The sequence below is a fragment of the Grus americana genome, chromosome 5 (assembly GCF_028858705.1).
Source record: "Grus americana isolate bGruAme1 chromosome 5, bGruAme1.mat, whole genome shotgun sequence".
In the NCBI taxonomy this organism is placed as follows: Eukaryota; Metazoa; Chordata; class Aves; order Gruiformes; family Gruidae; genus Grus; species Grus americana.
In genome coordinates, this window is record NC_072856.1 from 34,170,820 (window position 1) to 34,183,553 (window position 12,734).

General features: G+C 40.1%; 1 protein-coding gene across 3 annotated transcripts in view; it reads right to left on the reverse strand.

Annotated features, from left to right (window-relative positions):
• The window catches only part of ZFYVE26 (zinc finger FYVE-type containing 26), a 55,720-nt gene that overhangs the window by 32,165 nt on the left and 10,821 nt on the right, over window positions 1-12,734 (reverse strand). For all 3 annotated transcript variants that reach the window (XM_054825958.1, XM_054825957.1, XM_054825959.1), the window contains exons 10-19: window positions 10,107-10,289; window positions 8,860-9,513; window positions 7,640-7,729; window positions 6,851-6,919; window positions 6,078-6,229; window positions 4,560-4,758; window positions 3,976-4,239; window positions 3,673-3,792; window positions 3,236-3,400; window positions 1,316-1,543 (exon numbers count right to left, since the gene is read on the reverse strand). In XM_054825958.1, coding sequence (XP_054681933.1) covers window positions 1,316-1,543; window positions 3,236-3,400; window positions 3,673-3,792; window positions 3,976-4,239; window positions 4,560-4,758; window positions 6,078-6,229; window positions 6,851-6,919; window positions 7,640-7,729; window positions 8,860-9,513; window positions 10,107-10,289 — 2,124 coding nt within the window. The remainder of the gene's footprint in view (window positions 1-1,315; window positions 1,544-3,235; window positions 3,401-3,672; window positions 3,793-3,975; window positions 4,240-4,559; window positions 4,759-6,077; window positions 6,230-6,850; window positions 6,920-7,639; window positions 7,730-8,859; window positions 9,514-10,106; window positions 10,290-12,734) is intronic.

A 12,734-nucleotide genomic window follows, 5' to 3' on the forward strand; every position in this document is an offset into this window, starting at 1 on the left:
AGCCAGAGCCTGAAACCTCTTTGACTAGATTCAGAGGTCCACATTCACATTATTGTGGTAAAATCCAGAGTAAATTGCAAGGCATTTGTGATTATGATATGCCTCTCAAACTTGTTGACTCACATTTAACTGGATCTATTACCAAAACAGGTAGAATGGAGAGTCTTTGGCCTTTACGTGAGATCTAGGTTCAAATAGTTTAACAACTCTACTTCAAACTTTCACCAAAACACATATTTGTGGTGAGACACGGAAAGCGTGCAGTATTGGTTTCTGAGGAGTCTCTGGATGTAGATTAGTGAGTCCACACTCTACTCAAGTCAAAGTGAGCAAAGGCAGAGGGAACTTAGACACATACAGCTACTTTTACAGAAGGAGTGAAACCCCGGCCAGTATTGCTGAAAAGCATTTGTATCCACTACTGAGTTATGTCAAGTAACTCTGAACAGATTCTCCTAAGTTTACCTTTTCCTTTTATTTTCCAGTACAAATTTTCCTAAAACTCACTCAGCCCTTAAATATTGTGCATTTTTTGGCTTTGGCAGTTAGTCAATGAGGAATGAATCAAATCCATACAGAAGTTATGGTTGGCATGGTAGTGACCTGAGCTGAAACAGCATGTCTGAAAACAGATCTTTGCCCTTTTTTCTTACCCTCTGGGGAAGGTATTCTCTGAAATCAGTACTGTGGTATTTTACATTAGTACAGCTCAATTAGTGTCAACTTTAACAGACAGACAAGTGTTTTTTCCCCTAGCACAGTGAATTGTTCTGTCCTTCTGACAGCTTTATGTGTTGATGGTGCATTTCTTTTCATGGACCACCATAATCTGCTGATTCTATGAAAAAATTCTGCCTGGTTACCTCTTCATAGCCTTCTACACACTCTCTTCTTATCCCTGTGGAGCAGCAGGGCACTGGTTGCCTCTAAGGGAGCTGAAAAGTGCACAGCATGCTGATCCACTGGATGCAAAAATAAATCTCACCTTACAGGGTAGTGATCAGAATTTTTGGAGGCCAGGGGTTGTTTATTTTGTCTAAATGAAGTGTAGAATCTGGGTCAGTAGTTAACATTACTGTTCTTGTACTCCTACTGCCATCAGCTATTTTTACCTTAGCTGTGGGTGGCCTAGGTGTTAAATAAAATTTAAAAAGCAGTGCAATAATCGGTCGAGGTCAAAAGATCTGACTATACACAGGCAGTAGGCACATTTGGCAAGGAACCATTTTTGCACAATTACTTTCCAAAATCAGGTCAGACTATGTAGTCTGGGTATCTTCAGCTAGGGTCAGACTTTGCAGCAGAAACCCCTTACCCAGCTCTGCATTCAGACTTCGTAACACAACAGCAGCCAGTGTAGTGATGTAGTCAAAAAAGGCCTTCACGAAGTTTGACTGCACATTGCTCTCTGGAACAGTTTGGACATGTTGGTCAAGAGTTCTCAGCAGGAGCTGTGTTTGATTCCAAACCAGGTGCTTCTCCAGCTCCGCAGGTTTGAGAGAGGCCTGCTCCACCAAGGTGCCAAGCAGGCTCCCTTTAGAGTCTGGTTTAAGAGAACAGACATATATCCAAGATTCAAGTAAATATTAAATGCCAAAAAGAAGGGGAGGGGAAAGAAAAGGAAAAAAAAGAAAAGGAGAGAGAGAGAGAGAGAGAGAGATAAACGCTTTAGCCTAATTTCCTCTCTGCAATTACAGATCTTAGTCAGGGCACTGTAATCCTATTGAAAGCAAGAGAAATTTTCACAGCAGAATAAAACGATGGTTCATCTAAATTGGTAACCATGCCTCTGACAAGTTAGAAATATATTAAGGCAAGCCTAAAATATATTTAGTTGTGTGTCATTAACACATAAGCTTATTCTAAAACACAGGTGTTGACCACTCCTTGTGCTTAGAGCTCTCCTAAACTTTTGCTCATTAAACATAGAAATATCTTTAAATATTTTACAAGCACCTACATGCCATTTAGAAATTTGGTGAATGGAAGAAAGAAGAAAAAAAAAAAAGAAAACACTCCAGTGCTATATAATGAAGAGAGCTCTGAGAAAAGGCAACCATGGAAGACTTCTTCAGAAAGGATAAGAAGTTTTATGATAGCCCTACAAAAATTGGAAGGTATTATGTTACAATAGTTTTACAAGTTTATATCCTTTTTGTTAAGAGAAAAAAAAAAGCAACAGTAAGGATACATCTATTTATCTATAAGCCATTAGGTCAAAATACACTTAAAGAATTATAGGCTAGGCGAGGAATGGATTGAAAGCAGCCCTGAGGAGAAGGACTTGGATGTTGATTGATGAGAAGCTCAACATGAGCCAGCAGTGTGTGCCTGCAGCCCAGAAAGCCAACCATGTCCTGGGCTGCATCAAAAGAGGTGTGACCAGCAGGTCGAGGGAGGTGATCCTGCCCCTCTACTCCACTCTCATGAGACCCCACCTGGAGTACTGCATCCAGTTCTGGGGGCCCCAGTACAGGAGAGACACGGAGCTGTTGGAGTGAGTCCAGAGGAGGGCCACGAAGCTGACCAGAGGGCTGGAGCACCTCTCCTATGAGGACAGGCTGAGAGAGTTGGGCTTCTTCAGCCTGGAGAAGAGAAGGCTCCAGGGAGACCTTACAGCAGCCTTCCAGTACCTGAAGGGGCCTACAGGAAAGCTGGAGAGGGACTGTTTACAAGGGCATGGAGTGACAGGACAAGGGGTAATGGCCCTAAGCTGAAGGAGGGTCGATTTAGATTAGATGTTAGGAAGAAATTCTTCACTGTGAGGGTGGTGAGGCACCAAAACAGGTTGCCCAGAGAGGTTGTGGAGGCCCCATCCCGGGAAGTGTTCAAGGCCAGGTTGGATGGGGCTTTGGGCAACGTGGTCTAGTGGAGGGTGTCCCTGCCTGTAGCAGGGGGTTTGGAACTAGATGATCTTTGAGGTCCCTTCCAACTGAAATGATTCTATGATTCTAATTCCTTGTTTGGACTGAAGAAAAATAGGCCAAATAACCTCAGTTGTACTCCCTGATATTTTCCTTTCTTCTCTAGCAAGTTCACAATTTTAGCTCTGAAAACCAATGCTCAGAATGTAAGAATTACAGATAAATTTTACATTTTGCATTTATGATTTAAAAAATATATATATTTATGCATATGTCAAAGAGCATTACTACTGGATTTATAGTTATCTGAACAGGTCAAAACAAAAATTTAGATCCATATGTCAGTCTTCACGATCACAAAAATAACTCACCCACAGAACGTTCAACATGCGTCAGTGCTTTTAGGATTTGATCCAGATTTTGTGATAAAACAATTTCATTAGTAATACTTTCTTCAGTCAAGGCAGGGTAGCAAGCTTGCAGGTGGTCTACAATACTGCATCGAAAATGACTCCCTATTTTCTCATCTGAGACCTCTACGAAGGGAGAAAGAAACAGCAACTATTACAAAGACAAATATTTTTGCACAGAAAAAGGCCCACAGAACCAAAACTGTATTATAATACAACTAGTTTGCCAAATTCAAAGTGTTTCATTTTATTCAGAATTGAGCTTGGGTGTCCCCTGCCTTTTTTTGCTTTAAATACTAAGCTACAAAAATGGAATGTTCAAATTTCCATTGCAACAGAAGGCAAGAATTTGATGTAACCACATTTCAACAGAAAATCTTACCAGCAAAGCATACTACCTGGCTTGGATTGGCCTTGTGACGTGCAGGAATAGTTGAGAATTTTACTTATTTGCTGGAGAACTGCCGGGAAACCCTTTACACCTTCAGAGTGCAGTAAAATAAAGTCAGGTCGGTGGCCTGGAAAAGTCATTGCGCAAATGGGGACAAAATAAAGCGTTAGCTTCTCCTTTTTCTACTCCTAACATGAAAGTATAAAATGAGATTTAATTAAGACTCGGGTGTTAGCACAAACAACACAACACAGAGACACATTTTCTGCTCTCAAGCCCATGTTGATGAACACAAGAATCAAAAGCCTACCCCGAGTTTCAAGGCTGTTGTACAGTCTTCTTTCTGCTGTTTCCAAAAGCTGTTTGCATGTCTTCCAAAGACGGCACTGAGTACAAGCTAGGTCAAATGCCGCCATTGCTGAAGGACTGAGGTCCTCAAGGACTTCCCGCAGAGGATCGGTATGGTCCAGCTGGGTGTTGCTGATCCAGAAGTTTTCTTGGAGAGTAGGGGCAAGACTTCCAGAAGTTGCGAGCAGTTTATCAGTAACATCCGAGATGGAATAAAACACCATGCCTACATATGTCAGCAAAACACAATTGCTAATCAAACAGCATATTTATCTCAGATCCTGTCATGAATAATTATTCTCTAATCCTTAAGGAAAATAATTCAATAGGTGGCCTGCTTCATGGACCAATTACTGCAGAATGGATAAAACTAATTGGGTATCAACAGTAAATTTCAGCATTCTTAGTTGACTTTTAAGTTAAGAACCACCACTTACTCTTCTGAACAATTCTTGCACCCATTATGACAGTATTCAAATTGTTTTCTCCTGTTTTCCACTTCTCCCTCACCTTTTATGAGAAGAATACAAAAAATCCAGTCCTTACCAGCTGCTGCTGCATTCCCAATAGCTTGAAGTGTGGAACGGCCACTGCCAGATTTCCTGATGCCTCCAGTGCCATCTGATGCTTGATTCTCAATATTGTGCTCCACTCTTGCCATTTCTTGTACGGCCTCCTGGTAGCGCTCCATGAAAACCAATTCGCCATAGCAAGGTGAAGTATCCAGATTAAACATCAAAGCCACCTTTCAAAAATAAGAATAGAAGTAGTCAAAAGAAGTTTTCAAAGGTCAAAGAGCTTTTGGCGTTTTTAGAGGAGATGAGGGAATAAAATAAACCAGATATTTTAACTGAAAAACATCCCCACAGACACAGCAGGCTGAAATGGTGGGGTTTTTTTCCAGAGAGTTTTAAGTGCCTGAAAAACAGGACCTTAAGAGACATTTTACAACTATTTCTATAACGCTCAGCTATTATTTCTGCAAGGCTAGAGTTGAATAAATTTCTGCAAACCATACCTTTCAGAATGTCTCTTCATTATTTCAATACACTATGTAACGAGAGAAATCTATCAAGTTGGGCCTCCAAAGTAAACCATTTTAAACAAATTTGTATTCAGCAAGTAATACCTTCTAGAAATTTAACACAGAGTAGATAATAGGAACTTGCACAGCTGTGCTTATCAAACCAACAACAGAACACAAATCAAGCTTGAATTCTTTATCATCAGCAATACTGAAATTCAAAGTAACAAAGCAAAACAAAATGCTTCTGTTGGCCCTGTACATAGGGAAAAGATGAAGTGGCATGCCTGACAAACAGAACTAATGAGTTGAGCAGTAACCTGCTGCTAATGCAATGCTTAAATGATATTAGCTGCTCTGATATCACTACCTGAAACTCAGCCAGGTCACTACTTTCTGCAGAGGATCCAATCACTGATGTACCTCAAGATGTTTTTTCAGAGCATCAGCCCAGAAGTCACATAGAGAAAGGTATGCACAGCTGTGAGGGAGCAAAGAACTACAAATATACAGACTGTCAATTTCAAGTCTTTCTGCCTGTTTTCAGTACCCCAAATTTAACCTCAAAACACACCTTCTTCAAATAAACGTAACCATCACTCTGGCTCAGCTCTGAGTAAGAAATACATCTGCATGTTCCTGCCAAGCTTACAAGTGGCATTGTCATGGTTTTGATTCACTGACTAAAGCAAGCAGTTCAGATGCTGCTTCCTCATGAGGCCTCACATGAGCTCTTTGTGTTTTTCATTCAGCTAAAACACTAAACTTGGCCAGTTCTCATCAAACATTTTCACACTTTGAGAACCTGGGTTTAGAGAAAGAATTTTTATATAACAAGAAAAAAAAACTCTGGCATCCTTGGGATGTTGGTTCCTTTCCCTTGCTTCCACTTCTGAAGTGACCCTTTCACTTGGAACGCATATGCTTCAGCCCTATGCTTGCTAATGCAGAAGCAGCAGGAATTTCATCAACTATCACAACCATAAACATCAATACCAAATTAGTTTTTTAATTGCACAAAATACACGCAACTCATTTACCTGATGGGCTTCTATGAAGTTTCCTCTCAAAACGCAAGAAACTAACAGTGATTCTGGTGGGGAAAGCATCATAGGAATGAGGGGGTTTTGCTGCTGTGGTCTCACCCTGCTTTCCAAATCACTTGAGCCAGACACATTACTGGTACTTCCCTCTGCAAGACAACAGAATTAATCAGTATACTACTATGGAAAAAACATTTCACCAGGTAAAGGCCAACTATGAGGTAACAGTACTTCACATATTAAACACAAAAATATAGGAGCAGAGTCACAAGCAAGTTTTAGGATAAAGAGGTCAACATAAACACCTTGTTAAAAATTCTCTAATATTTCACTGTTTGTTCAGAAATTTCAGTTTGGATGTCATCCAAACGTAACACTGTTTAGCGGCTACATAATGTGGATGCAATGCTAGGGCACTGGTTGAATATGGATAAAGGGAGAAGTCTTAAGTATTGGACCTATTAAATCAATTTAATGTGCCTAAACATGCTTTAGGTTACACGACTACCAGTCTATTAGCTTGGACATCACTATATTGCATACCATTTCCTGCAAGCCAAAAACATAAAGGAAAATATAATTTTCTTATTCCAGAAGAAGAGATATATACTATTCTAATTAGAAAAAAGTCAGCCAAAAATGAGAGCTCCAAGAAGCTAAAAGCTCTAATTCTGTCCTGAATAGAACAGTAATTCACATTAACTTGTCAAGAAAATACTTCATCATGCACATTGACAAGATAAAGAAATACTACTTGTGTGGCTTAATACCTGAGGTACTGGTGCTCAGCTCACTGCTTGTACTTTCTAACGATGGACTGGAAGTTCCATCTTTCCCATCTAAAATGGAAAGCAATCAAAACCACCACATTAAATGCACTTTTTCTAAACAAGGTAATTAAAACTTACTGTAAATAACAGATCAGGCAACTGCAAGATATCTTTGAGAGTATCTCACAAATGACCCATCACTGATGTCTATCATAAATGCAAAAACTACTGATTTGAACAAAATGCTAGGCAAGAGACTATGTTTGGGTGGCCCATCAGTGACTCATGTCAGATACTTTAAAGCTTCTTATTTTGGAACATCCCACTCCAAAACCAGCCATACCTTTTAAAGACTAAATAGAAAAAAGGTGAGGAACCCAACTTTCTCCTAAGGCTGCCAATTTAAGCCACAAATTCCTGTTAATTCACATCCTAGATACTATTGTGATAGGAATGAAAATACGCCAAGCAGTCACTGGATATAGTGGAGAAAAGAAAGAATTGGTACTGTAGTTGCAACGTTCTCCCTGCACTGAATCAGACTATGCATGAAAGAAGTTATTTTAAATTCGGGTTAGAAAATGAATTATCTTTTTGTTGTGCAAATGAGCTTTAAGAAAACAACCTCAATCCAAGTGGAACTGGACTAAGAGACTTCAAACCAGTTAGAAAACTAAAGGAAATAAATCTAGTTCCATAGTCCATTAAATCTAATTGCATTCAGCTATGAGCTCAGCAAAACTATGCACTTTTCAGAGATATCTTCTCCAAATCACTTTTTCAACCCACCTGTCTTGTACCTTTGAGATCTACTTCGTTTCTTAAAGCTGGAGCACCTGATTAAAGAGCAGTATCTCCTGGAAACTGCAAGCTGATGTTCTGTGAAACATTTAAGCAAAAACATTACCAAATAGCTGGACAGGCCATAAACAGTTATTTGTCTACCTTAAAGCACATCTACATAGGCAGAGCTATGATGGCAAATCTCTGAAGGAAACACAGCTGATCTCAGCTAATAGCTCTTCTGCAAAGCGAAGTTTAAACCAGCACCTTGAAGTCATTTTGATGCAATTCAACTAATACTGTGTTTTTCACATTCACATCCAACGTTGCTTGGAATGTACTATACCTTCTACATATCCCTGATGAGTACTAAAGGTCTTTTCCAACCTAAATGATTCTATGATTTTAACTATACAGGAAATTCAGTATAGTCCAAGTACATAAGCAGCTAGAAACAAGGCAAAAAAGAATAAGAGTTAAAATAGTAAAAGAGAGTTTGATTTGTCATTAAAGTTTTGCTGAAATAACTAGGTTCTTCAGTAATGCAGGGTAGTGGGGACCCTAACTCAGTCAACAATTCTGGAAGTGAGCAAGTAATGGGGGTGACAGCCCTTGAGACAGAAAATACAAGAGATACGCAGCGTCAAGAAAAGCCAGCCACCTCTCCCTGAAAGATGTTCCCAAAGTAGTTGTTCTCATTTGTTAGAAGTCAGGACGCAGAAGTACATGATATGGAGAAGGGTGGGAAACAGCTTCCCAAGTACGTTGTTCTAGCTACTCCTGAGGAGTGGTCTGCATCCCAGAATAATACATCTTCCTCTGATACATGTTCTTAACATGCTTCTAGACTAGGCTAAATTAACACTCTGTCCATGAATGAGATGAGTCTGTCTGGCTTGCATGGGATCACACATCACCATGTCCCTTCATATCACTGCGCTGTCAACATAATTTGTGACAAAGGGGCAGGAGAAAGACAGGTGAGCTGAAGCAGTGCGTCCACAAAGGGGAGGGAAAAGAGAAAAAGAAAACCCAAGCTTTCTGAGTGGAATAGAGATCACACCTATTGGAGAATGGTGCAAGAACCAGGTGATCTCCAACTAGGTTACTGCCCTAATATCTGACAAAATGTGCTCCCTCAGTAAGATTATTATTAGTCTTGAGACCACTGCCTGGACAGCTGTAACAGAACAGTGTCGATAGATCGGAAAGTGCCAAATACCTACCTGCATTTCTGTTACTCATCACCACCCTGTATCGCCAGTGAGCTTCAGAAAGGTATTTGGAAAACTGTGACACACGACTTCCAAAAGCATCTCTGCTTGTGGAAAGATTCAAGCACTCAACAAGCTCCAGCTCTTCACGAAGCACGTTACCGGAGTCCCATGGGAGAGAAGCCTGAATTTCTTCCAGATGGCTGAGAAGCAATGTGAGGAAGGCATCCATGGCCACATCATCCACTAAAAATCCAGTAACACCACTGGCAAAGTGTTTCAGATCCAGGTAGCTCAGCCTAGAGGTTTCACAGCTTTTGCCACCTAATATTGAGTCATGAAGATCTTGGGTATGTGTGTGAACTGTCTGAGCAGCCAGCAGATGCCTCCCTAACTTCTTTTCAGCCTCGATTAGGTGCTGTGGACTTTCTGAAGTGGAAGACTGCCGACTAGCACTGCCTTCTACACTCACAGTAGCACTCTTTTTGTCAAGATCATCATCCTCTGCATAGTCCTCAGGTAGAACAGTCTCAGTATGGAGGTCACTGTAGGAAACAAAAAGCAAGGAGAAGATGTTCTCCAAAACCTCCAGGCGCAGAGGAGCAGGAACACTCCTTAAGAACTGCTGACACTTCACAAGGTACTGAGGAAATATTGAAGAGCAATCTGTATAATTAAAAACAAAAATAAAGAACATTTACAACATTTTCCAGGAGTTCCTTCCTCCAACCTTTGCCCTTTAAGAAAATCCTAGAAGGGGGAACTGTCCCAGTGGCTCAGAGCCAATCATTCCTCCACAAATCAAGTAAATAAATGTGAAATGTTGGACATATAAAAAGGTAGCATGCCTCCTCCCTCTCAGTAATGCCAATTATCACCTTGTGCAATGATGTGCAAACTCAGATTACACCCATTTTAGCCATTAAATCAGTTTTAGCTCTGGGAAATAAGCTCTTACTAAATCATCCCTGCTGCTACCATCCTATATTTAATATCACCTTCTTTTTGCACTATATTTTTAATACAATTACCTTAAATGTTTTAGAACAAGGTGGGTAGTTTATTCATATCTATTATTACTAAAGGTAACACCACCTCAAAGAAATGCCATTATACTTGTTTGCAAAGCATTCATAGCCCACTGGATAAAAACATCATAGGTACACAGGGTGCAATATTATCCCAACACTAAGTGATAATTCAGAGCCCAGCAAACAGAGAAGCACAAGCTACTGAACCTGAGAAAGGAGGCCAATTACCTGCTGGTTCTCCAAAAGTCGTGTCTTCAGGGATATCACCAAGAAGGCTGCGTATGCAATCTTTGCACTTGGAATGCTTATGTGAATTCACGCAAAGAGCATAGATAGCATACTTCATGGCACAAAATGCTCGAAAGAGTGCCAGATTGCGTTGCTGACTCAGGGCGTTAGGGAGCGTGACCACTGTGAGAGTAAGAGGTAGACAAGAAAACAAGTTAATTTTCTCCTGCAGTTCCCACACAGCAATATTTATCCAGTCTTTCTTCCCCAGTGTCACTTCCATCCCAGCTTTGCTTTTACTGCTACTTCATGACATTTGGGGAAAAAAGAAAAAAACACCCCACAAAACCAAATACATACAGATGGGCACAGAAAAGCCAGGTCTGGATCCCCTTCTGAAAAGGAAATTTTCTGTGGATTTGTGTTATAGGACCTGGCTACAGCACAGAATGATCAAAATCTGCTCATGACAGGGACAAACCCTGTCTTGTTCCAGTGTCTTAGAACTTTGCGTTCTATCACACAGTGGATAAGTAGGGAGATAGTATGGACTGGCTATGAGCATAGTGAGAATAGAGTACCACCACCTCTACAGATTTGTACTAATAAATATGTATCACGGTTGATTCTATCCGCAATGCCTGGCCATATAGATCACATACAATCTGCAATTGATTAAAGAAGAAGTACAGTCCCACAGTTTCCTTCACACATTTACAATAAAGGCAACTCAGAGAAGTACTACACCCACTCCTTGTCCCTTTTGCTTTTTTTGAGGAAAGAAGGTGTCACATGCCAGAGACATGATCCCTTCTTAGTATAACAGAACAGAGATGCAAATTATGTAAAAGTCATATCATCACTTTCGCCCAAGAACACGATATACTCATGTATTCTGTTATGCTAGGTTTAGATGAATTATCCAACTACTGTACAAAGGTTAAAAAACCCAAAAAACAACAACAAAAACCCAAAACCCCAGACACTGTTAATTAGTGTTTGAATCCACTCTCCTATGTTCTTCTATAAAGGGTAGACTGTCCCCTATCCCTACTGCCACACTGGGAAAGCATTAGCAAAGGTTTTTTTAAACAAAGCACTGTTTTGATGTACTGATAATGTCCCCATTCAAATTCTGGGACTGAATAGCATTACCTAGAAAGTGTTTCAGCACTGTCCTCCACAAGGCTAGAGCATGATTTCAAAGAAAAGTACCAGCCTGAACTCTTATAAAAATTACAGGGCAGCCACGACAAAAGCCCCAAGAGCACAAACAGTTTGTTTGAAACCAATTATTCCCTATCACTTCAATTCTAAACAGCAACAATGGTGGAAACTATAATGTAGACAGCAGACAGAACTGAGAAAACATCCAAGTATGAATCCTTTGCAGAACCCACATGGCCACAGAAATGCACCAGCAGCTCTACACTAATACGTGCACCTAGAAAGCTCTCAATACCACTGCCTTAAGAGGGCTTCAGGGAGGTGAAGCCAGAGATATGACAAATACAAGTCTCTGAAAAAGAGAAATAGCTAGATGGTACTACAAGATACACACTGGTAATCAAATGCAGGTTTTGGCTCCCATGTGGAAAGACTTGGATGCAGTGTGTCTGTGTCAGTATCCACATCTAAACCACCCCTTTTCTTTGTACCAATACTAAAGAGCTACCCTTTAACTAAAAACACTTGTTTTTCCTATGCCAGAAATATTAACACCTTATTATTGAATTCTGTAACTCATGAGGAAATTTCTGCCCACCATTTCTTTTGTTAGTGTGACTGATCAAAGCTAGTGTGTTACGTGCTGATCTGACGGGTGTCTGAACACAACTGTCAACCAGTACCACTACTTCAATTTCACTACTGCAGCTGACAGATGTGTCAGAAAGAAGGGGAAGAAGGGGAAGTACATGGCATTAGGGAAGAAAAAGGCCTGTGCACACTACCAAGTCAGACAAATCAAAACTTCATGATTCCTCTCCTCCCTTTAAGTTTCAAAACAGATTATTTTAGAAGAGATTCTATTAAAACGTGTTTATAGAATTATCTGAATTTTACAATAATCACTGGGCTGAAAAAGAGGGAGGACTTGTCTTCCACTAACTAGTTCCGTAAATTAAGGTGATCTGAAAAAAGAAGAGAAACCACAATTAGACTTCTTTTGCTACAGTCATGCAGCTCCCAGGAGATATGATGGGACTGCCTCTTCCTGCTTGTGAAAGGTTTTGACAGAATTTAAGCAGAAAATAATTAAAATGTGAGAACTGATTATAAAAACCCAACATCAGCAACAGCAATACAATTAATTTCAGAAAGCAGGACACAAACCAGAAATCTATATACAGTCTCAATCATTACATTTTTTTAAGACTATTCAAGACAACCGTCATGATAATTTTAACAACAAAACCCATTAAAATAGGACTGAAAACCAATCCTAACAATATGATAGTGGAAGGAGAGAAAACTGCATCCCATTAGGCAACGTGGAAAATCTGTGCAAGCTACATCACTGAGAGCTCTTCACACAACTCAGGTTGAAATTATATATGTACAAATTCGCATCCATAGAAGGAGTAAGGCAGAAAAAATTGCAGCTTCTTGGGTTCTAGTACACACAGG